Source organism: Natrix helvetica, assembly GCF_964273705.1.
Source record: "Natrix helvetica genome assembly, chromosome: 1".
NCBI lineage: Eukaryota > Metazoa > Chordata > Lepidosauria > Squamata > Natricidae > Natrix > Natrix helvetica.
The window spans coordinates 218638607-218661231 of NC_138548.1; the positions used below are offsets into that span (position 1 = coordinate 218638607).

General features: G+C 44.9%; 1 protein-coding gene across 1 annotated transcript in view; it reads left to right on the top strand.

Moving 5' to 3' along the window:
* Positions 1 to 22522, top strand: part of FMNL3 (formin like 3) — a 126502-nt gene extending 103980 nt beyond the window's left edge. The window contains 10 exon segments of the mRNA XM_081935003.1: positions 486 to 720; positions 1702 to 1770; positions 2586 to 2666; positions 3003 to 3132; positions 6671 to 6831; positions 7852 to 7953; positions 10350 to 10439; positions 11651 to 11762; positions 17014 to 17042; positions 17044 to 22522. Of these exon segments, the coding sequence (XP_081791129.1) occupies positions 486 to 720; positions 1702 to 1770; positions 2586 to 2666; positions 3003 to 3132; positions 6671 to 6831; positions 7852 to 7953; positions 10350 to 10439; positions 11651 to 11762; positions 17014 to 17042; positions 17044 to 17124 (1090 nt within the window). The 3' untranslated portion in view covers positions 17125 to 22522.
* Positions 22523 to 22625: the final 103 nt, after the last annotated feature.

A 22625-nucleotide genomic window follows, 5' to 3' on the forward strand; every position in this document is an offset into this window, starting at 1 on the left:
TGCCCTCCTCAGGCTTCAGAGGTTTTCCTCGAGCCTCCCCGAGGGTGAAAACGGTCTCCCCAGGCTCCGGAGGCCCTCTGGAGGCCGGAAACGGGCCCGTTTCTGGCCTTCCCGAACTTCCGGTACGCCTGTTTTTCGCCCTCCCCTAGCCTCCGTTTACGCCCTGCACTTACCTGTACCCAAAACGGGCTGTGTGGGGACTCCTGGGAGGGGAGGGGCGGTGTGGGCGGTGCCAACTACAAATGGGATTTGGGGGTTCTCCGAATTGCACAGAATCTTAGCTAGAGGTTCTCCTGAACCCCTGCGAACCCCCAGCAGCCCACCCCTGGTTTTAAGTCGCATGGAGTTAGGCCCACAAGCTTTATGAGATTCAAAGTTGCCGATTCCTAGGTGAGAGGAACACAGAATGCTTGCATCCTTTGCCCATCAGCAGCCAGATGCTCCATCTCTGGTAGAGGAACTTCCTTCATTGGGGCCTCTTTTAGGTTTGACCTGAAGACCTTACCAGTGGACTTTGTGGAGTGCCTGATGCGCTTTCTGCCAACGGAGAATGAGGTCAAGCTACTGCGCCAGTATGAGAAGGAGAGGAAGCCGGTGGAGGAATTGTCAGATGAGGACCGCTTCATGCTGCACTTCAGCAAAGTCGAACGTCTGACCCAGCGCATGGCCATTATGGCGTTCCTGGGCAACTTCAGTGAAAACATCCAGATGCTCATGCCGGTAACAGAAGTTCTTTTTGGAGCTGGTACCATTGCAGGGATGTGGCCTTAAGTGGTACTAAGTTTGAGGGGACTCTTTTCCAAGTAAATGTGCATATAGGATGGGAAAGGATGTGCTCAAGATTGATCTTTCTACTTCTTCTGCTCCAGGGAGCCAGTTGTCTACAATGACACTATGACATATATTTATGATGTAGAATATCATAGAATGACAATTATATTGTCCTTTTGAAAATCTGTACTTTACTAGCTGGGCTGCCTGGCAAAATGGGGGATGCAAGCAAGCAGATATAGCAATAAGCTTAGACTTATATTCCGCTTCTAAGCAGTTTACAGAGTCAGCCTATTGCCCCCAACAATCTGGGTCCTCATTTTACCAACCTCGGAAGGATGGAAGGCTGAGTCAACCTTGAGCCTGCTGAGATTCGAACTGCCAAATTGCAGTCCGCTAGCAGTCAGCAGAAGTAGCCTGCAGTACTGCACTCTAACTACCGCGCCACCAAAGCCCAGAGCCCTAGAGTAGATTACATTTTTGGGTTGCCTCAAGTGCAACTTCCACTAACTTCAGATTTAGGAAAGGCTGTGGAAATCTTTATCCCTGAGATCCAACAGAATAGTTCTTAGGGATGAAGAAAGCATCTGCACTAGGTAGGTGTCCCACTGATTCTACTCACTCAGTCTTTATGTTTTCTTGATGCACTCAGAGACCTTGTTCCACTGTGATGTGATTCTACTTAGATTCCCAAATGATCAATTTTTATCCTGTGTGCTAATTTGCTTACAGCGTCCATCATTTTTCCTTCCTAATAGTTGCATTGGCCTTTCCTCAGGGAAGCATTCAAAGCAATTGAAAACCAGATGATTAAACCGTGCCCAAATTGCTGCTTCTTCCTAAGGAATTTACTCTATAGAATACAAGAAGTGTTCAAGTGCTAAGCCAGCAATAATACTGTAATGGTCTTTTGGTTTTTGTCTCTTATAGCAACTGAGTGCCATTATCGCTGCCTCAGCGTCCGTCAAATCATCACAGAAGCTCAAGCGAATGCTAGAGGTAGGTCAGTCAGCTGGCATTAACGTAGTTTACAATGGAAAGTTGGAGCCCAACCCCTGCCATTTACTCCTCATACACTTTTTTGAATGCTAAAATTCAACCCAGATGAAGTAAAGAAGCAAACGAGGAGCGCTTCAGCCTGTGAAAGGCCTTACTTTCCTTTTTTTAAAAATTGCAATTTTATTAAACTTATCAAAGTATAAAAGATAAATGAAAATAGTGGGAAAAGAGGGGAGGGAAAGCAAAAAGTGTAGGGTAAAGGGGACAAGAAAAAGAAAAGCACTTTTTAGTACAATAGAATAACATAATAAAATTACAGCCTCAACTTTTTACTTTCACATACTTAATATGTACTGGCCAGAGGTGGCATTCAGCAGGTTCTGACCAGTTCTGGAGAACAAGTAGTGGAAATTTTGAATAGTTGAGGGAACTGGTAAATGCCACCTCTGGCTGGCCCCGCCCCCATCTATTCTCTGTCTCCAGAGTCCCAGCTGATCGGGAAGGAATGGGGATTTTGCATATCTTTCCCCTGGAGTGGGGAGGGAATGGAGATTTTACAGTATCCTTCCCCTGCCATGCCCACCAAGCCACGCCCACAGAACCAATAGTAAAAAAAAAATTGAATCCCACCTCTAGTACTGGCCATTTCTATAACAACAAAGAAAGGCTTACTTTCCATTACTATTCATTCAGGAGCTGTAGACTCTAAGTTGGAATGTGGTTTCTGCAGAGAAAATTCACCCCAGGTCCTTGTGCCGTGGGCTTCATTGGCTGGAGTTTTCTCTTGCTCGATTTCTCCTCTTCTCTCGCCACAGATCATCCTGGCCCTTGGCAACTACATGAACAGCAGCAAGCGTGGCTCGGTTTATGGCTTCAAGCTGCAGAGTCTGGACTTGGTAAGGGAAGAGCCACGGGAAAGGATCGTACAGTTATGATCCATATATCTGTAAAGAGTAGCCAAGTGGATTTGTTAGAGGTATCCTAAGAAGAAATACGTTAGTAGTTAATGTCCTGTCACAACATACAGCACTGTGCACTTTTTCACACTACTCCGTGCTTCTGAATTCTAATGAGTGGAATGCATTTCCCCACAGGGCATTCCCCGTCAATGTCCATGCCTATAACTGAACAAGATGGGATTGTTGTACCGTAGACTCCCTACTGGTCTAACGTTTGCACCCACTGATGCTGATGTCTTGATAATCTGTTCTTCCTTATTTCTATCCTGAAAGCTGTTGGACACCAAGTCAACTGACCGGAAGCTGACTCTTCTACATTTCATTGCCATGATGGTGAAGGAGAAATATCCTGAGCTGAGCAACTTCTGGCAGGAACTGCACTTTGTGGAAAAAGCAGCTGCAGGTAGATGGTCCCTTCAACCATCACAACCATAAATGCCATCTTTGGTTTGGTCTTAATGAGGATCCCATTAGTTGCTTTATCTCCAGACTCTCCTTCATATACAAGGTCAGCAGAATTTTTTACTATCTATCTGGAGATGGCATGGAATTCAGAGGCAACATTTTCTGGAGATGTAAAAGCCTCTGGCTGTGACTTAGAGTACTGAAAGGATCATGATCAGACTTGTAGAGGGAAACTGCCTGCAATCTGATATATAATGTATGGCATAATGTATGAAACAGATATTGCTGCATTTCCGGTAGTATGCAGATTGTTTCCGGAAAGGGAAGTGGTGAAGCAAGGCAGACTGATAGGTATGCTGGTATATAAATGCATGGATATAATTGGGAGCTGAATTTCCTGTTGCTAAGTTGCTCAAATTAAAAAGTGGAGACCACACGCCTAAGTTTCTAACAACTTTAAGAATGCGGCCCTCCGGAGACGATGGGCAACCATATTTTCTTGCAGTGTTCCTGGAGCTGATAGGAATTGGTATCCAACACTCAAATATGGAGATATATGGAGATTCTCAGTCATCCAGGTCATGGTTATCCCTAAAGGTGCTTTTTCAAGAGGCAACTGGACTTTCTGGGTTTTTTAAAAGACGTTTCGCTTCTCATCCAAGAAGCAGTAGCCGAAGAGAGCTGAAGAAATTTCAGTTGCCTCTTGAAAAAGCACTTTTGGGATCAAATCTGGAGAGTTAAGGAGCTCCCTGTCCCTGCTGAATAGGATAGCTCAATTTTGTCAGGGGGCCTCCTGACAGCTGCTGTTGTATCAATTTGAGAATGGCTGCAATGAACCACAGCTTTCTGTCCTGGAGATCAGCTGTGCTAATGTACAGAGGAAGCTCTTTGGCTTTCTTTCTTAGGATTCAAACAGGCTTCCGCTGATGCGCTGGATTCAAATGATCCAATTGACACAGACACAGTCTGCCCCTCCTCCTGCATAAATGGCTTATCGGGTGATGCAGCGGCATTCAAAGTAATCTGAAGCTGCCACAATGATAAAGGCAGCTGCCTTCTTAGCCACTGTGCCAGGCTTTGTTGTGCAGCATGTTAGCTGTTGCCGTTCTTTTGCAGCTCTAGGAAACTGATAGCGTAAATAATTTTGGTGGGGTTGGAGATCCCTTTGTACAGCTGGTACAGCTGGAACAGAAGGGACGCAATTTGGAGGAGAGAGTAACAGACTGACCAGAGAACGGCTGCCTCTTGTGCAGGGCTGCTATGCAAGAGACTGAAAGGAAAGTGTTTAGGCCTTCTCTTCCGAGTTTGCCTAACATAAATTATCTGGGATAAGTGGTGGCTTAAAACTAACCAGCTTCCTGGCTCTGCTGTGAAAACATAGGCTTCTGATTCACACAATGTGCTTGATCTTTCAGTGTACAAATTAACCATGTTTTGTGAACCCAGGAGGCATCCATAGTTTTACTTCTCAATCTTTTTACTTGATGTCTCTGAATGGTTTATAACTAGTGGCATGTTGATAAATGTATAACAACCAACTCAGCTCCATGGCCATAGCTCATTGCTGGCCACCAGACAGCTGATTGACCTGCTAGGCCCGTGATGGTGAACCTATGGCACATGCGCAAGAGGTGGCATGCGTACATGAGGTGGCACATGCGCCGTTGCCCTAGTTCAGAGCGCTGTGGTGTTTCTTTTGTGAGCTTCTGTTTCCCTGCAAACGACGAAACAGAAGCTCACGAAAGAAAAAGATCTTACCTCTTGCTGTGCTGCCAGTGTTGGGATGCCCCACCTCCCGCTGGCCAGCCAGTCTTCGGGTCTCTGCCATGCATGCACACGCATGTCCGCACATGCACACATGCATGTCTTCAGATGCGTGTGTTTCAGTGGTGGTTTTCAAATTTTTTTAGAACCTCTTCTGTAGGTGTGGCCTGCTTTGTGGGAGTGGCTTGCCAGCCATGTGACCAAGTGGGAGTGGCTTGCCAGCCATGTGGCTGGGTGGGCGTGGCCAACTTGTAAAATGTAGTGAAACTCACTTAACAACGCTCTTGCTTAGCAACCAAAATGTTGGCTCAGAAACTCTGGCATTTGAAGCACGCAAGTCTTAAAGCTGTCAAGTTACAAGACCCTTGCACCCCTAACCCTTTAGGAAAAAAACCCCCAGGGATGTTCAAACTTGACAGCTTTAAGACTTTAAGGTTTAGATAGGACTCTTAGAGGCGGGCGGGGCAATTGGTGAGCCAGCCAATCAGTGAGCGGCAGGCGGGGCAAGCGTGGTGCGGACGGGCGGGGGGAGGGAGCTGGAACTGGTTCTAAACGGCACGGTAGATTTGTGGAACCTCTTCTATAGAAGAGGTTAGAACTGGCAGGAACCCACCCCTGGTGTGTTTGCACCCATGCCCACTTTTCAGTTTGGGCATGTGTGCACGCAGTTTGGACACTTGGTGGCTAAAAGGTTCTCAATCACTGTGCTAGGCACTGCAGCGCAGCTCTGTTCTAAACCAATCTGCAAAATTCCAGAAAACTTAACAATTGGCTCTGGTGAGCTGATATAAGCTGGCTCCAGCACATGATAGTTCATAACAAAAGTTTGTCTAGAATTCATAGTTGCCTCCCCCTTCCGCTGACAAACTTCCCGTGCAATTTTGCAAGTGGTTGGAGCCAGTCCATGGCATCCCATGAAAGCCTCGGTGCCCCAACTGGGAGTTCTGGGAAATGTAGATTTGAAGGCATCAAGGTGAGAAAGGCCGTGTTTATGTAAGCTGGAATGAGAGATGATTGGGGAACAGACTGTATACAGAATCCACCGCTTGTTTTTAATTAGCATGTGTCCATTTGTTGATGGACAGGATTCTTTGCTGAGTAACCCAGCTCAAGATCGCTGATCTTGAGAAGATTGAATATTGAGTGTGGGAGAGGGAGATGGGAAGAGGTGAGGACAAGAAATGATATTATCAAGGAGTCAAGCTGAACTAAAGGATTAAGCCGAATACCTAAAAGACAGTTTTCTCAAATTATGTTGACTTGTGGCTTTGTGAAATGGAATCCAGTTCTTTGAGCAGCAGTATATATTGTTAATAAATTAATGTACAATTTATTGATTTATTATAAATAAAAGCTGTCGTAGGCAGCTGATTTATTAGCTGCCTACAACAGAGCAGCTTAAACATAACTCTGGGAGTCATCAAACAATTAAATGCAAAAGGCATGACTCGTACCTACGAGTACCAGGTACCTCTGAGCACATTTCAATCCTAGGATTTTTTCCCCAGTATCAGAACACAATTGACCTTGTGCTTGAATGTTGCACTAAGTGGTTCAAAACATTCTGCAGGTCCATCAAATGTAGGATGAGGATGAAGGGGTATTATTTTATTTCCCCAAAGATCTGCCTCCAGATCCTGATGCACCTTCAGCCCGACTCTGGCACAGAAACCCAAATGCGCTCCTAGCCCCCTGTGAGCCTATAAACTCCTTTGAAATTCTTTAACCCAAATTGTCCCAAGACCCACCTGGTGACTTCCCTTCCTGCACAGTGTCCCTGGAGAATGTGCTGCTGGACGTGAAGGAACTGGGGCGTGGAATGGAGCTGATTCGGCGGGAGTGCAGTTTGCATGAACACAGTATCCTGCGTAACTTCTTGATCGCCAACGAGGGGAAGTTGGACCGACTCCAGAAAGATGCTAAGACAGCGGAGGTGAGTGGAGGTGCAACTGAATGGCAAGGATCAGGGGTGGGATTGAAAAATGTTAGCAAACGGTTTTCTGCCCGGTTTCTGGGTGGGCATGGGCATGGTGGGCGTAGCCTACTCGTCCTCCTGCACCATGGGGGGGGGGTGTTTTCACCCTCCCCAGGCTCCGGAGGCTTTCCTCTAGCCTCTGGGAGGGCAAAAAAGGCCTCCCCTGGGCTCCGGAGGCCCTCCGGAAGCTGGAAACAGGTCAGTTTTTAGATTCCTGGTACTTCCAGTAGGCCCGTTTTTCACCCTCCCCAGGTGAAAACAGCCTCCCCGGGGCCCATTTCCAGACCTCCGGGAGGCCTGTTTTTCACCCTCCCAGGGCCTCCGCACGGACCCTGCACTTACCTGGCATGATGAACGGGCCGCCTGGAGACTCCTGGGAGAGGCAGGGCAGGGTGGACGGGGCCAGCCGCTTCTTGCAACAACCGGTTCGGTGAACCGGATGCAAAATTAACATCCGGTTCGCCCGAACCAGTGAGAACCGGTTAAATCCCATCCCTGACAAGGATTAATGGTGAAAAGCTTGCAACCAAAACTTTGCTCCTCTCTGCTGCTGAAGCATTCAAGTGCATGAAGCTGGTATATGAACTCCATATACTGAGCGCACCCTGGACCCTGTAGGAACGTCCTGCTATGTGTGATGATGCAGATACATTTAGTGCCACATTTGACTAATCCATATTTATTCAACAGCAGAGATGTGCGATTGACATCAGAGAGTGCTTGTTCCTGCTCATATTCTTGTGCAGAAAGTCAGATTGTGTGGAGAAACGGATGCCTTTTCTTTACAGCTGTTGGAAAACGCTGTTCTGTGGTGTAGATCGGATTTCTGGGTTTGCAGTGCTTAATGCAAAGGCGGTTGTTTCTACACTCAAGCCCAAAAGTACTGGCAGTTAAGCTTTGGTAGCCTTCCCTCCCTACAGCAATCCTGAAGGCTGCAGAAGCTACTGTTTCGTTCACCTTGCTTATCTTTTGTGACAGGAAGCCTACAACACGGTCGTGCGCTATTTTGGCGAGAGCCCCAAGACGACACCGCCTTCGGTTTTCTTCCCAGTCTTTGCACGTTTCATCAGATCCTACAAGGTGAGGGTTGGGAAGTGGAGATTCGAGATCGGTATTTTTTAACCTTAGTCGCCCAACACAGTTCTAGCTGGCTACTTTAGAAGCAACAGAACAGCATGCTTGATCTTGCATAAATTTGGGAGCCCAGTTGTAAATATCTACCACTAATCTCTGCTGGATGCAGTCCAAGAGAAAGCAGCTTTGGCTGGGACTAGACATGGCCGGTGAATAAGGGAATTAGAATTTTCTTCCTGTGTGGGCTAGCTACTACTCCCTTTCCGCTGAATGAAGATCTCCTGTGCCAGCCCACTCATCTCAGCCAAGCGGCTATCCAAAATGTTAACGTCCCCAGAGCATCTTCCAGAACAACCATCATCTCCCTTAATTACAGACTTTTCCCCCATTGTTGGAAGAAGCCAACAATGATCTAGGATCAGAGCTGGCAAGCACAGCCCAGAAAGAGGAAGAGGATGATAGGCCAGCTGGCAGGGAAACAACCAAATGGAGAAAGAGAAAAAAAGATGGTTTCTTTAAGTGAAAAAGTACTTATTATCAGAGAGTGCAATAACTTGGTGTCTTTATGGTTAGCAGTAGCATAGAATTACATCAGTGGGTTTCAAAGTATGGGTAGTTCTTGACTTATAACCCAGGGATGGGCTGCTGAGGCATCTCAGGGGTTCAGGAGAACCTCTAGCTAAGATTCTGTGCAGTTTGGAGAACCCCCAAATCCCACTCCTGGCTGGCCCCACCCACCCCTCCCCTCCCGGGAGTCCCCACACAACCCGTTTTGGATGCAGGTAAGTTCAGGGCACGCGGGGAGGCTCGGAGAATGAAAAATGGGCCTACTGGAAGTTCAGGAAGCCCAGTAATGGGCCTGTTTCCAGCCTCCAGAGGGCCTCAAGAGCCTGGGTGGGCCATTTTCGCGATCCCGGAGACTCAAGGAAAGCTCTGGAGCTTGGGGAGAGCAAAAACGCCCACCCCCCTCCACCATGGTGCAGGAGGCTGGCTAGGCCACGCCCACCATTGCCACGCCCACCCAGCACCCGGGCAGAGAACCCCTTGCTAAAATTTCCGAAGCCCGCCCCTGCTTATAACAGTAATAGAGCCTGCCCATCATGATTATAAGTCAGGGCAGTCATAAAATGGGTCAGTCACATGACCGAACTGATTTTACAAACTTTTTTTGGTGGCAGTTGTAAAGCAGCCACCACAGTCGTTAAGCAAACCGCATGGTTGTTACATGAACCCTTGGTTCGCTGTGGGTGCAGAAAACTAGAAGTAAATGCCTGTTTTCAACAAAATTGTTGTAAAATGTGGTCACATGACGTGGAACATTGCAAACAGTCGTAAAGGCAGCCCAGTTGCTGAGCATCTAAAATTTGGTTACATGACCAAGGGAGGGGCAACCATTAAAACTTCGAATCCGGGTTTTAAGTAGCCCCTAGGTAGGTCTGTTGTAACTGCAAATAGCCGCTAAGTGAGAGTCATAAGTAGAGGACCCCCTGTGTTGGTCAGTGGTATTAATATCCCAGCTTGAGCTGTTCCCAGTTGTTTCTCTGAGCAGGGTTCCCAGTTGAAGAGAGAATTGAGGCCTGATGTATTTATATAGGCCTTGCCGCAAGCTGAGTCCCTTAAGGGAGGTACCTGCCCTTTCAAAATTCACCCATACATTTATTACGGCAAGTTCTTTCTTGCGTCATCCCAAATGCAACAAAGCAAATAGATAATCAGATCTGCATTTGCCAGAAATGGGGTCAGCGATTCATTTTAAAAAGCCTACGTTAATGGGGAAATAGATTGAAGCTAAATTATAAGAAGAATTTCTTTATTAAGGAATAGAAAAAAGAAGACATTAGGTCTTTTGAGCTTTCCAACAAAAAAAAAAAGAGAAAGAGAAATGTCTGCCCGTGAATTTCCTTAGCTTTATTCAAGCAGGCATCTTCATGTGTTGAATTACAGCTGCCATCAGTCCTGGCCAGAATAACCCTTTCCTACCATTGCCCATTGAAATGCAGGCAAAACGTACCAGGTGTATTTCATAGGGGAACCTGGCTTTCCAAAGTCTGGACCACACTCTCTTGTCTGCTGCCATTATTTGCCCATGTAAGTGGTAATAACCCTATAGAGACAGATGCAAAGTGGGTTTGTTTTTTTAAACAGAAAACATATGCAAACACAATAGGAATAAAGTTACCTGCTCTGTAGACAGAAAATCTCAGGCTCAGTCTTCGCATCTTCAGACAAAACAATCTGAGGTAGCAGTTGGGCTGGAATAGAACTCTCAAGTCTGAGACCTTGGAGAACCAACCAACCAACCGGTCTAGTTGACCTAGATTCCATCTTTACATCCACTCCCCCTTCCTGGCCATTGACCAGGGCTTCTCTGCCCTACTGTTGCACTGTTCTTTCTCTTTCAGGATGCAGAGCAAGAGAATGAACTGCGCAAGAAACAGGAACAGGCCCAAAGGGAGCAGGCATTGGCCCAAGAAGCTAAGAGGCTAGAGAAGGTAGGAGATATTCCACCCAGGGCAGCATGTTGTATGATTGGCAACAATTTGAGAAGCCACTGTGTGTGGGTTTGTGTGTGTCAAGTTGCCGGAGGACTGTTCCATCATTATGTCTTATGGGCTTTGGTAGGGCTTTAACTTGCTTGTAATATATTGTATTATATCATTAGACTATTAGCTGCTACACTTGGATGGTATCTCATTAGAGAATGGAAAGGCGTCTAACAAAGCATGGGATGCTTCACCAGAAAAGGCGCAGCCTACGCCATCTGCCCCTGCTTCTAGAATGGGCATCCTGCTAGGCCTCTGCTTCTCTGTATTCTGACATGTTCATTGATTCCTCGTTAAAGAGATGCTAGCTTTCCCATGGTTTTCTATCCATGTTAGGGTAGAAATAATCACAAATATAGATATTTCAGTCTGGGCTGCCTACTTATCTACAAATCTGCTCCCAGGGAAATTCTTGACCTTTCTGACTCCCGGGGCAGATATGAAGCTTCCTTGGTGATAGAATGTCTTGTGCTCAAGCAGAGTCTTAGGCTGATGTTCGTGTGTATTTGCCATTGCCACAGATGATGTCAGTCTGGGTTGGTCATTATCTGATTCATGTAGTGCATTGTATTTTGTATTTGTAGTTATTTAGTTTGTCAAACATGTACAAGATAGCAGGTATAAATATAAACATGGACATGAACGAAAGAAATGAATGCAAATAAATGGGGACAGTAGGACAGGGACGGTAAGGTACACTGGTGTGCATATGCACGCCCCCTTTACGGACCTCTTAGGAATGGGGTGAGGTCCACGGTAGATAGTTTAAGGTTGAAGCTGTGGGGGTTAGAGGATGCAACAACAGAGTCAGGTAGAGCATTCCAGGCATTGACCACTCTGTTGCTGAATTTTCTGCAATCGAGTTTGGAACGGTTTACTTTGAGTTTGTCTCGATTGTTTGCCCGAGTATTATTGAGGTGGAAGCTGAAGACGTTGTGGACGGTTAAGGCTTTGTAACAGACAATTTTGTGTACTGTGCTTAGTATTGTAATGTATTGTGAATGGAAGGAAACCAGGTGGCGTGGACCTGAGGTAAACCCCAATTTGGATTTCTCAGCCTTCTTTTGGATCGGTCACAGAGCAGGATGGGTGGTGGTAGTGGGGGCTGGGCAGTGTCTTTTGCTTTTTTCCTCCTTGACCATCCCCAGTTGTCTTTGCAGCGGAACAAATGGCAGCAGCAAGAGTTAATTGCTGAGCTGAGGCGGCGCCAAGCCAAAGACCACCGGCCTGTTTATGAAGGGAAAGATGGGACCATTGAGGATATTATTACAGGTAACTCCACCATTTTAATTTCCTTAGCTAAGCTTTCATGTTCTTCCAGAGAAAACTTTACCGTGATGCCAAAGAAGGAAAAAGGAGATCTGCTACTTGCAACATATTTGGGTATCGGGTCCTCCTAGCCTTAGCCCAGGCCTTTCTGATCCTCATTACCCCCTTTCACAGGGAATCAGGCTTCAAAATCATGCTGTTCCCAGGCTAATAGGGGATGACATTGTTTTAAGATGTATTTCAGAAAGCACCCATCTTGGACTGGAGCGTGATTGAATCATATCAAAAAGCCCAAGAGAGCAGTAAAACCATAACTGAGGCTTCTGTAGCAACTATTTCATAGGCAAGATAATTTTTGCTCATGCAGCTTTCCGTGCCCTGACTGACAAAACTGTTTCCCTTGCTTAAATTTTCAGTAAAGTTCCAGGAATTTTGCTTCCTTTGGCACTTTTTGTTACTCTTTGGAGATCAGTTGATGTCCCACCATGAATCAACTATGTCTGGGCTACAGAAATATGCCCCACCATCAAACAGAAGCAAAAATCCTGACATGTAGTGGGTGCTGGATTTTTGCACTTGAGGTCTAGAAGGCCTGGTCAGCTGTCAATCCCTGGCAGCCTGTGGCCTTAAAGGCCTGCCTTCCGATGTTCCCATGATGCCCACAGCTCTCTCTTCTTACCACCCACCTTATGATGCTGCTTCCACATCACTAAAATTTTAGGCCTTGAGATAATGTTTTGAGAAGACTCTGATTGATCTAAGAACTACCAGACAGCTGTCACCCAGCTCTGACAAGTAATTGTAGGTGCTCCTCAGAAAGTCTGATTTCGAGTCTTCTCAAACCAGGAGTAGGGTAAGGAAGTTGCTGTCCTGATTGTCAAGGTCTCCCTCTCCTATCCTGGGTGTGAGTAATCGGTGTGTGTGTGTGTGTGTGTGTGTGTGTGTGTGAGAGAGAGAGAGAGAGAGAGAGAGAGAGAGAGAGAGAGAGAGAATGAAATGGTGTGAACTGAATATCTCCTAACCACCCTCCTGAAAGGTGTTAAACTCAGCCTGTCTTTTCATGCTTTGAGTACCCATAATCCTGCTTTTTAGGGCAGGGGGGGAAAAACAGGGCAGAGAGAACAGGTTGCTTTTTTCCCCTCTCTTCATTGGGAACCAAAAGGCTAGTGAAATGATCCAATTTTCCTGTGCAGAGGATTTCTTCCAAGCAGGCTCTGATGTGATGGAGTCTCGGCTTTGGGACGCTTGCCCTGCCAAGAACAGAAATGCCAGCTTTCCAACATTGGGTGCATTGTTGTTGTTGGCCTTAAGGACCATGGTGCATATCTTTGGAGTGCCATTGCAGCCAGTTTTAGCTTAAGTGGTGCACTGCATATTGAACAATCTGATGTCTCTGTGTCTCTGTCCATCCGTCCCTTCCCATCCCACAGTATTGAAGAGTGTCCCCTTCACCGCCCGTACGGCGAAGAGGGGCTCTCGCTTTTTCTGCGAGCCGTCTCACCACGAGGAGCCCAACTGTTAGCTCCACTCACCTCCCCCATCAAAGGTACCGAGCCTGGAACGTCAGTTGCCACCTCTTCTGCATGCAGCTCCTTCTCTGCCACGGACCCCGAGAATTCCTTCTCGCATGCCTTCCCGCCTTCTCCCATGAGCTCAGGGCTTCTCAACTCCTTCCCCTTGATCGATTCCTGCTCCCCACCCCCCAACTCCACCATTGTGCAGGAACAGAATCGCCCTGTGGAATTGGCAGCGTTGCTTAGAAATCCCAACAGCAGCTGATATTCTGCCTTCGATGTCAGAGGTTGAACACAAGCGATGGGGATGGGCTTCAGCAGGGTTGGCTTGACCATCTCCCTACACAATGGCCTTGCCAGAATCCCTGCCCCCCCCCCAATCCCTTCTGAAAAAAACATTCCATTTCCCCTTAGGCATTGGCTCAGACCAGAGCATTGTTTTTCATAAGTACTCATTTTAAGATTTCTCCACTCCCCTGCTAACTTTCTGGTATTTTTGAAAGAAAGTGCTAAATAACGACTACTTTAAAAAGAACCACTGAGCCCTCCTAAAAAGTGTCGATGCCCCTTTGCCCTTCACTGTTGAGAATCCCTGCATTGACTCAACCTGTTACTCTTATCCCTGCATGGTTGGCATGACAAAATTACCACGGATATCCTCTCCTGATTGCATGTTTCAGTCTGTCCTCTGTTCCCAGAATCACCATATCACACTAATACAGTATACTACTAGCTTACTAAATACCACCCTTGATTTAGGGGGATGGGGTTGGGGTTGGACAGCGGGTTCATTGATGCTGCTGAAACACTCATTGGGATGGCAATGCTATCTGCTACGTGCATAATTAAGAAAACCCATCACAATCCTGTCCCCAAACTCAGATTCTGCTGGAGGCCAAAGTGGCACATTGTTTTGCTAAAGTTAGACGGCATCAGTTTAGGCCGTAGATGTGGGCTCTGTATGTTTTAAGTACTCACCTAAACATCCTGGGGTGAAAAAGTGTGTCTTTGGGGACTTAAGTTGAAGCATTGGCTGTGACTTTCTAGTTTTTAGTTTTACCATTGGGAAACTGTCCTTTGGCTGATTCCATGATGCTGCTATTCCTGTACGATGCAGACATTGTAAACCATCCAGAGAGTGCTATAAAGCACTATGGGGCGATATACAGGTAATTCTTGACTTACAAACACAATTGAGTACAAACTTTATGTTGTTAAGTAAGAAATTTCATCAAGAGAGTTTTGCTCCATTTTACAACTTTTTGTGCCACAGTTGTTAAATGGGTCACAATATGATGTAAGCCGGTTGTAAAGTGAATCTGGCTTTCCCACTGAAAGCTTATCAGAAGATCAGAAAAAGTGATCACATGACCTTGAAACACAGCAATAATGGTCATTAATATGATCCAGTTGCCAAGTGTTTGAATTTTGATCAGATAGTCACGGGAATGCTGCAAAGGCCGTAACTGTGACAAAATGGTCATAAGTCTAAAGTCAAAGGCATTTTTCAGTGCCTTTGTAACTTTGAACAGGCACTAAACAAACTGTTGTAAGTCGAGAACTACTTGTGTAAGTCTAAGTGCTATTGCTATTGTATTGCTATTTGCTGGATTGTGATAATCTGACATTAGGTTTAATTAGGTTTAAACTCCTATCACTCACCAAGCTCAGAGAGCACCAAGGATGCCACTGTTAATCTCATATTTTTTCTTGATGTAACTATATAATTAAGTGCTAGCCGAAGGAACAGATTCGTTCAAGGTGAACCAGATGGCAGAGAAGAGATGAAAAGCTCTGGTTTTTGACATCCGCCACAAAAATAGAGAAATACACAAATCCAATCCGCTATTGCAGGAGAGAGAAAATTTCTTTCCCTTTTCAATAACCAATTCCCAAGGTTGTCTTGAATGGGAAGGAGAGAAGGAAAGCCATTTTAGTCATGTCTAAATGATTCCCTTTGAGTCAGGGCAGTTCACTCCCGGAAAATTGAGAAATGAATTGTAATCTAAGTACGTGTTTTGGAGAAAGAGGAGCAGAAACTGGAAAGTTGCATGCCCTGGCTGATGACTTGTGTAGTTTAAGTATCCATAGATCTTCCAGACCACCTGCTGAGTCATCATTTGGCCAAGCCTGTTTTTGAGTCAAAAGAAGCAGAAAAATGTTTCTCGTTTCGGAAGGAACCTCTTCAGAACTTTGTCTTTTTCCATAAAAGGACAGACTATGCAAAGTGGGCTCAAAGCAGAAAGTTAGGCATGCTAGAGTTTCATTCAAAAGTGGGAAATAAGAGTTCTTTAAAGGATTTCCGGTTGTAGCTGATTGGAAAGGCCTTCCTTTATTTGAGATGATAGCCTGGACTAGTGAACTTGGTTTGCATTTCTACTAAACAGCATGCAATGTGATTTCTATGAACTGCTAGGAAAATCTGAATTTCAGATTTAGCCACATAGTTTAGGAGCTGCCCTTAGGCAAATGGGCCTCTTTCTACTTCAGTGTCTGCTGCAGGAGGGGAGATAATTCTGAGTGACTTTTCAGGTATACTTTTCAGATTGTCACAATCCACCAAGTAGCAATAGCAGTACCACTTAGATTTATATGCCACTTCATAGTGCTTTATTGCCCCCCCCCAACAATCGGGGTCCGCATTTTTCTGACCTCGGAAGGATGGAAGGCTGAGTCAACCTTAAGCTGGTCAGGGTCGAACTCCAAGCTCAGGGTAGAGTTTACCTGCAATACTGCATTCTAACCACTGTGCCACCAGGGCTCCCCTAAGGCTAAATGGGCAGTATTTTTCCAATCTTTATATACTCCTAAATTGTCTTGCATGGATAGAAAATAGCTTCCCTTCTCTTTCCTGTTGCCTTGCTCTTTCTTTAAAGAATTGTCTAAGAATTTTTGTTCTAATTGTCTCCATAGCAGCAAGAACCATTTGCCTCTAGTTCCCCCTCAATTCATCCACAGGAGTGAGTAAGAAAAAAAACAGCTCTCTGGAATCCTGGAGCCTAATTTTGGCTTTGCTGCCTACATGGGGTACCAACAACCAAAGATTTGCACTTGGGCACCAAAGTGAATAAGTAGCCTTGGCAGTTGTTTATCCCCAACTGATGTTTTGCTAACCACCAACTCTTTCTGCTGGAGGAAGGTGGAAGTCCTGCTTTAGACAAAAGGAAAGCACCTCTAAGGGGTAAACATAAAGCAAAATGCTTCATTAGGGGCTAGAAGGGTGTAGCCTTGATGGGTTGGGAAAAGCCTTCCAGGGGCACAAATAGTGGCTTTGTCCTCTGCCTTCTTCCACCTCATCCGGCAGCAAAATGAACTAATTTCAGAGCATCTGTCAGGGAATTGTCCAGCAGGTGTCCAAATGGAAGTCACGCTGAGACGAACTTTTAGCTTTATATAAATAAATATATTCTTACATCTAAATACATATACATCAAACAAGATAGTCAGGCAAACAGGAGCATCACAAGGTAAATCACAGAGAAGAAAAAAGGCGGTGGGGGGGGAGGAAACTCCCCCTCCACACCCACAGCAACCAAACACAGCGCAGATTGCCTCACGCAGGAGCCAGCACTCTCCAATCAATCAACCCTAACCGTATAATATATCTGGCTCATTGTACAACCCCATTGTTCCAGCTACTAAATTTAAATATCTTAACAGCATCCCTAGCTATCCTTCGTTTGTGGGCTCCCTGGGGATACCCTGCTTCCTTTCTGACAACCTTTTCCTTCCTCCTGTAGATTCTTACATGCCCTGCCTTTCCAACTGGCGAATGCTGCACTCCGGTGGCCCCGACCTTGTTCTTTTTTGCCAAAGAAGCAACTTCCGTTCTTTCAAAGACTTTCAACTGAAGGATCCAAGGGACATTTAGAAAAGTGCCTTCCCGCAACAGTATTATTCTTACACTTTTATAATTTAAAGATGTATTTTTTTTAATCTGTACATAACATGTTCCTTTGTACCGGTCCCTTGCTCCTGCAGCCCATCACTAAGTCAACTTGGACAGAGGAGACTGTTCTGGCTTTTGAGAAGGGCCCTGGGCAGCAGGAGGCCGGCACCCTCCTCTAGCACCTCAAGCATCCAAACCAGAATTGCACTTTGACCATTCCACTTGTCTTTAATGGGTGGAGACAATGAGCACTATCGTTGCTAGGCCCTGATGTATTGCAGCGGGGTGGGGTGGGGATCAGTCTCTGGTAGTAGGCCTTTGTATACAGATCAGGTCTTGTGGAAAAGCTTTGTTGTTGTTGTTGTTGTTATTGTTCAGGAGCAGTCTTCTGCAATTGCGTGGTTTTCTTAGAACAGGCTGTGAGAGTTTGAAAGCTAAGCCTTGGTGGCCTTGGAAAAACCACTGGAACCTTTCTTCCAAAGGGGGGAAAAATAAGACCAAAGTCTCATGTCTCAACTGCACAAAGGTAACTGTGTTTGATACAGCAGGGAACGGATAGTGGCTAGCCAACCCTTGGGGATCTCAAGAAAAATCTTGGGTAGGTTACAGACTATCTCAGTTTTGTTTTGTTTTTTAGAAACTCTCGCTATTTTTTCCAAAGAATGAAAATTTGCTTCCTATTTGTATGTGGCATGTTCTGCTCAGTGTTTTTTTTTTAATACTTGGTGGACCAAACAAAACGTAGCACTGCCTATTATGCTTATTGAAGCTTTCAGAATAAGTAGAAGTTAAGTTATGCATGAAGGTTATTCTTGATGAATTTGCCCATGTCGTTTTAATTCATGAATGAGATGGGGACTTTTTTTTTTATTCATTGATGAAGGATAAATGGCATGATTTCCTATCATCATCAAGAAGAAGAAAAAATGGGCAGAATTCCCTGAACTACTTTGGAGTAAGCCTTTTTTAAAATGGAATTCCTCATAGTTTCAGGAGATCCTGCACTGAAGAACTTATCTATAAATATTACCTCATGGCTGGATTGATTCAACCTGGTTACTGAAGTAAACAATTTCTGGGTTTTCACAATGTGTGGAACCAGAAACTAAGGGATAAGGTTACATAGCTGACTAAACCACAAACAAACCATAATTGACATGAAGGCCAACCAAACTTAGCAATGTATGCAAATATAGCCATTGAATCTTGAACTAAGTTGTTTATGAATATTATGTGAGCCAAGAGATAAAACTCGTTTCTCTCCCCCCACACCTGCTCCTCGAAGGTTGTCCAGGTTGGAACTGTCTCTAACTCAACACGCATTTGCAGTAATTGTTGCGCTGATGTTTGAAAGTAGGCTTGTTGTTTTCAGCCTGGATGTTTTGAGACAATCCAGTCTTGCTTTAACTTCTCTTAACTTGACCTGATAACTTCTGACCAAAGATTTTGAGGTAATAACAGTTTAGGAGAAAGCCACGTGACAATGGTTAGGTTCTTCAACTGTTTTTAATTCAGAGAACCAACTTGACTCCTTAAGTGTTTACAGCCCTTTTTGCAGCTAGGAAATTAGTAGGGCTAAAGATGCTTCCTTAGATGAGTCTTCTTCAACTTGGTACCATCCAGACATGTTGGACTACCCTTTTTGATTGCATCAGCATGGCTGATTTATTCGGAGACTATAAAGTTGGCAAAGTTGATACAGAGTCTTTAATTCACCGAATAGATCTTTAGATGAAGTTGTCTCCACTCTAGTATTATGAAGCTCTCTCTGCTTCTGAAGCCTTAATCTAGAAGGGATCACTTACTAGGCTTAGTCTTATGGACATTTATGAACTATGTTTTTAACTTCACAGAAGAGCATTTGCATAACAGATTGCACCAATATGATGCTGCCCACATAAGATAGGAAGATAATTGGCGTTATTAAACATCTGGGATGCCCTAGTCAATTACACAAAAGGCATCTTAGATCAGACACACCTGAAGCTATATAACATTTGTTTTGCCAAAAGTATGTTTTGTATAAAGTTCCTGTATTAAACTGTGCCAAAGATTGCAATGGTTCCTGCAACCAATCCAGTGCCTTAGGCAGAAAATAGAAGTGGGATACATTGGGCCCTCTAGGGCAGGGGTGTCCAAACTTGAGAACTTTTAAGACTTGTGGACTTCAATTCCCAGAATTCCCCAGCCAGCATGTCTTAAAGTTCTCAAGTTTGGACACGCCTGCTCTAGGGCCTTTGGTGCAGCCCTCCATGCATACAACCGGCCTCCTTGATCCTGCCTTTTTTACGTTGTAACAGCTGCTTATTCTTCAGAGTCCTCTGTTCCATAGTTGCTAGGTCTGCTAGGAACATCAGGGCCATGGGTTCTACTCTCATTTGGGAAGTAGAGAACTTCTGAACTCCCCAGCCAGTTCAGTCCCATTGAGATTGCTGAGAAGGGCAGAGAGGTGGATACAGTTGTCTAGCTAGAGCCCTCATCCATCTCTTGCATGCAGTAAGGCCACAAATGCCCACAAAGGGTGGCTCTGTGGCAGGTTTAGCATGCTTGATAAGATTTCTGTTTCTGGATCTGAATTTTGCTCCCAAGGCCTGTGGTTTAGGAGACGGCTTTGAATTTCAAGGGAAATCAATGGCTGTGTCAAGGGCAATGGTTTGCATCGGTGAAAATTCCAGGTTCTACTTTTAGAGTGATCTCAGACAGCTGGGAGAAATCGCTTTTCCTGTGATATTCCTGGAGAGCTGCTGCAAAAAACTGAACTGCTGGATGGTCTGACTTTATACTTGCCTGCACAGGAAAGGCCACTTAGGGGAGGCACAGGCCTTAGCATCATATTCAGACTTTCCATCTCAGGTTTAGAACAGGACAAAACAAAGGTGAATGGATCGCATAGTGTTGGCACTTTATGGAATCAAACTCTTGACTCTCCTTCCTTCCTTCCTTCCTTCCTTCAGACTTCTTCATTCCATTCCTCCTGTGACAGTATATGGAAAAGGTGTGTGTGTGCCTTTTATTTCTGGCCCATTTATATAACAATTGTTTGAGTAAACTCTGCTAAACACAGTATTCAAAATTTTAGTATGATTGCGGGGTGGGGTGGCTGGGAGTTAACCATATGTTTAACATAGAATCTCCCACCAGCCAAATGTGAATCGGCCATCTCTGATTCCGGGTGGGGCCGGGCATGGAGAAGGGTATGCTATGTTATAATCTCTATGACTTCTCTCAAACAAAGAGGTCACCTGCCTCTTAAACCTGGCAAATTGTAACTAGCATCACTATTGACAGAATATCCTTACCTCTTCATCCACTAGTGTTTATACATATGAAAACCACTGGCTTAGGGACACCTCCACTGAAATCAGTCACACTTGCTTAAAGAAGGGGGCACGTGTCTACACCCCTAAAGCAGTGATTATCATTTGATTAATGTGCAACTCTATTCCTGGACCCCGTGGTTCTCCTCTCTGTGTCTTGTTGCAAAGAGGAAAATAAATATGGTAAAAGAACTAGTTATCCCATTCCCACCTGTTCTTGTTGATGGGACACAGAATGGATAGCGCCTTGCCTTAAAGCTTAGTACAGCTTCTATGTAATTGTACTCCTGATCCACTAAGCAAACTACATTGAGAATTGCCTTACTGGTTAAAAACACAGAATCCTGTTTCCAGTTGTCATCAAGATGTTTCATTTTGTGTTTCGAGAGTTCATGGCACTATATTTACAATCGCTTAAACAAGCCTTATAACTAGTAAAATGCCTCGGATGCCCACATTCCATCCAAGACCAGGCAATGATAAGAATTAAAGTACAAATATCGGTATGAACTGTATGTAATTGAGACAGGACAACAGTGTACAGGAATGACCAATAGTGGGGAACTACAATTAGCCAAACTTCTGAATGTGTGCCAAAAACACTGAACTTGAACGATTGTTGGGTAAAGTCTTGGTAAAGGCCGGAAAGTGAGTAATGCAACCCTCAAGCCTAAGAAGGGTTCTCTTACTCTCGAGTCCTTGGACAAAGGTCAGGAGCAAATTGCAAGTAGCAATGTAAAGGTTTTGGGGGAGGGGGGGTCAGCAGTATCTCTAGGTAGCTGCTATAAAGACTGTTTTTTAGCATTAGCACCCCAGGCAGAATTATAAGGTTCATAACATCAACATCTATGCAGCTAATTTGATTCAGGGTTTGTTCAGTCTTCGATACTCTCTTAACTACTTAGCTTGCAAGGAGGCCCAGAGATAAAAGATTCTTTTGGATCTTGATGTTCAATACCATCAGGCATATTTTTAACGTTGCTTTCACACAGTCACTTGGAGATAAAGGACCCTGAACACAATGATGTCAATGTTGAAGCTGCCTGGCCTAGAACTGCATTGTGAATGCTAATACAACACATCATCTCAAATGTTGACTTAAAGCTATACATTTGTGGCATGAACCCACACATGTTGGTCATGAAAAGCATGCATATGCTTTGCATGACCAACATGTCTAACTGTAATGGCACCATGGTTTATTCCTTGCAGAATGACAGCAGGAACTGTATGCTGTTTCTACATCCAAGGGGCTCAGGATAGTGCCCTGTATATATGCAATTATCAGAGACACCCAGCAGGGCAACTTATGCCTTGTTTCTGTGCCTCCAAGACACATCTGGATGGCTGCACTTAGCAACAGGATGATGGATGTCTCCCTGGGAAGGTCACCACACACTGGTCCTTTTCTGAGAGCAGTGGCATTATGAAAACGATCAATAAAAGCAACACATGCACAATTGTCTTCAAGGACACGTATTGGCTAAATTGCTTTTCATCTGGCACAAGGGCCAGACATCAACGCTTCCTGCTGCAGTGCAGCCAAAGGACAAAAGACATCTGCCATTCAGAAGGCTTGCTTTTTCCAGCCTGGGAACTTAAGATCCAGCTCGTAAAGTGAAAACTGTCATGAAAACACCCTTAAGAAATAAGAATGAATTTGACACTATTTCAATGCTGTATAGAAAACCTGGGGAGAAGGTTGGGGTTGTAGCCACTTCGATTTCTGAAGCAAACACTAATATTTTCTTCCAATAAACCAAATGGGACCAATTCTCCACTCTGATTTCTGACAGAAGTTCCTCACCCTGTTCAAGTCAATGCTAATTCCCAGGGAGGGCAGAGTATTCTCGGTGTTACTTCTGGACAGTTTACAGCATAATCACTTCAGCATAGTCCTTCTGTGTAGCTAGATGTAACTTTTTTGTACATGTGAAAATTATTATTGATTATACTGTAAGTCAATGCCTTCCTTCCTCTTGAACTGTACAGAATTTCTACTAATGGAGAAGGGGGAAAAATAAAACAGAACCAAAGGCTATATACACCTTTGCATTTATTGCCAATGAATGTGCCTTTTCACCTCCCTGGTTTGTGCGATTTCCCTCTCCCCTCCCCAAACTTAAGAGTTGCTCCTTTGAGAAAT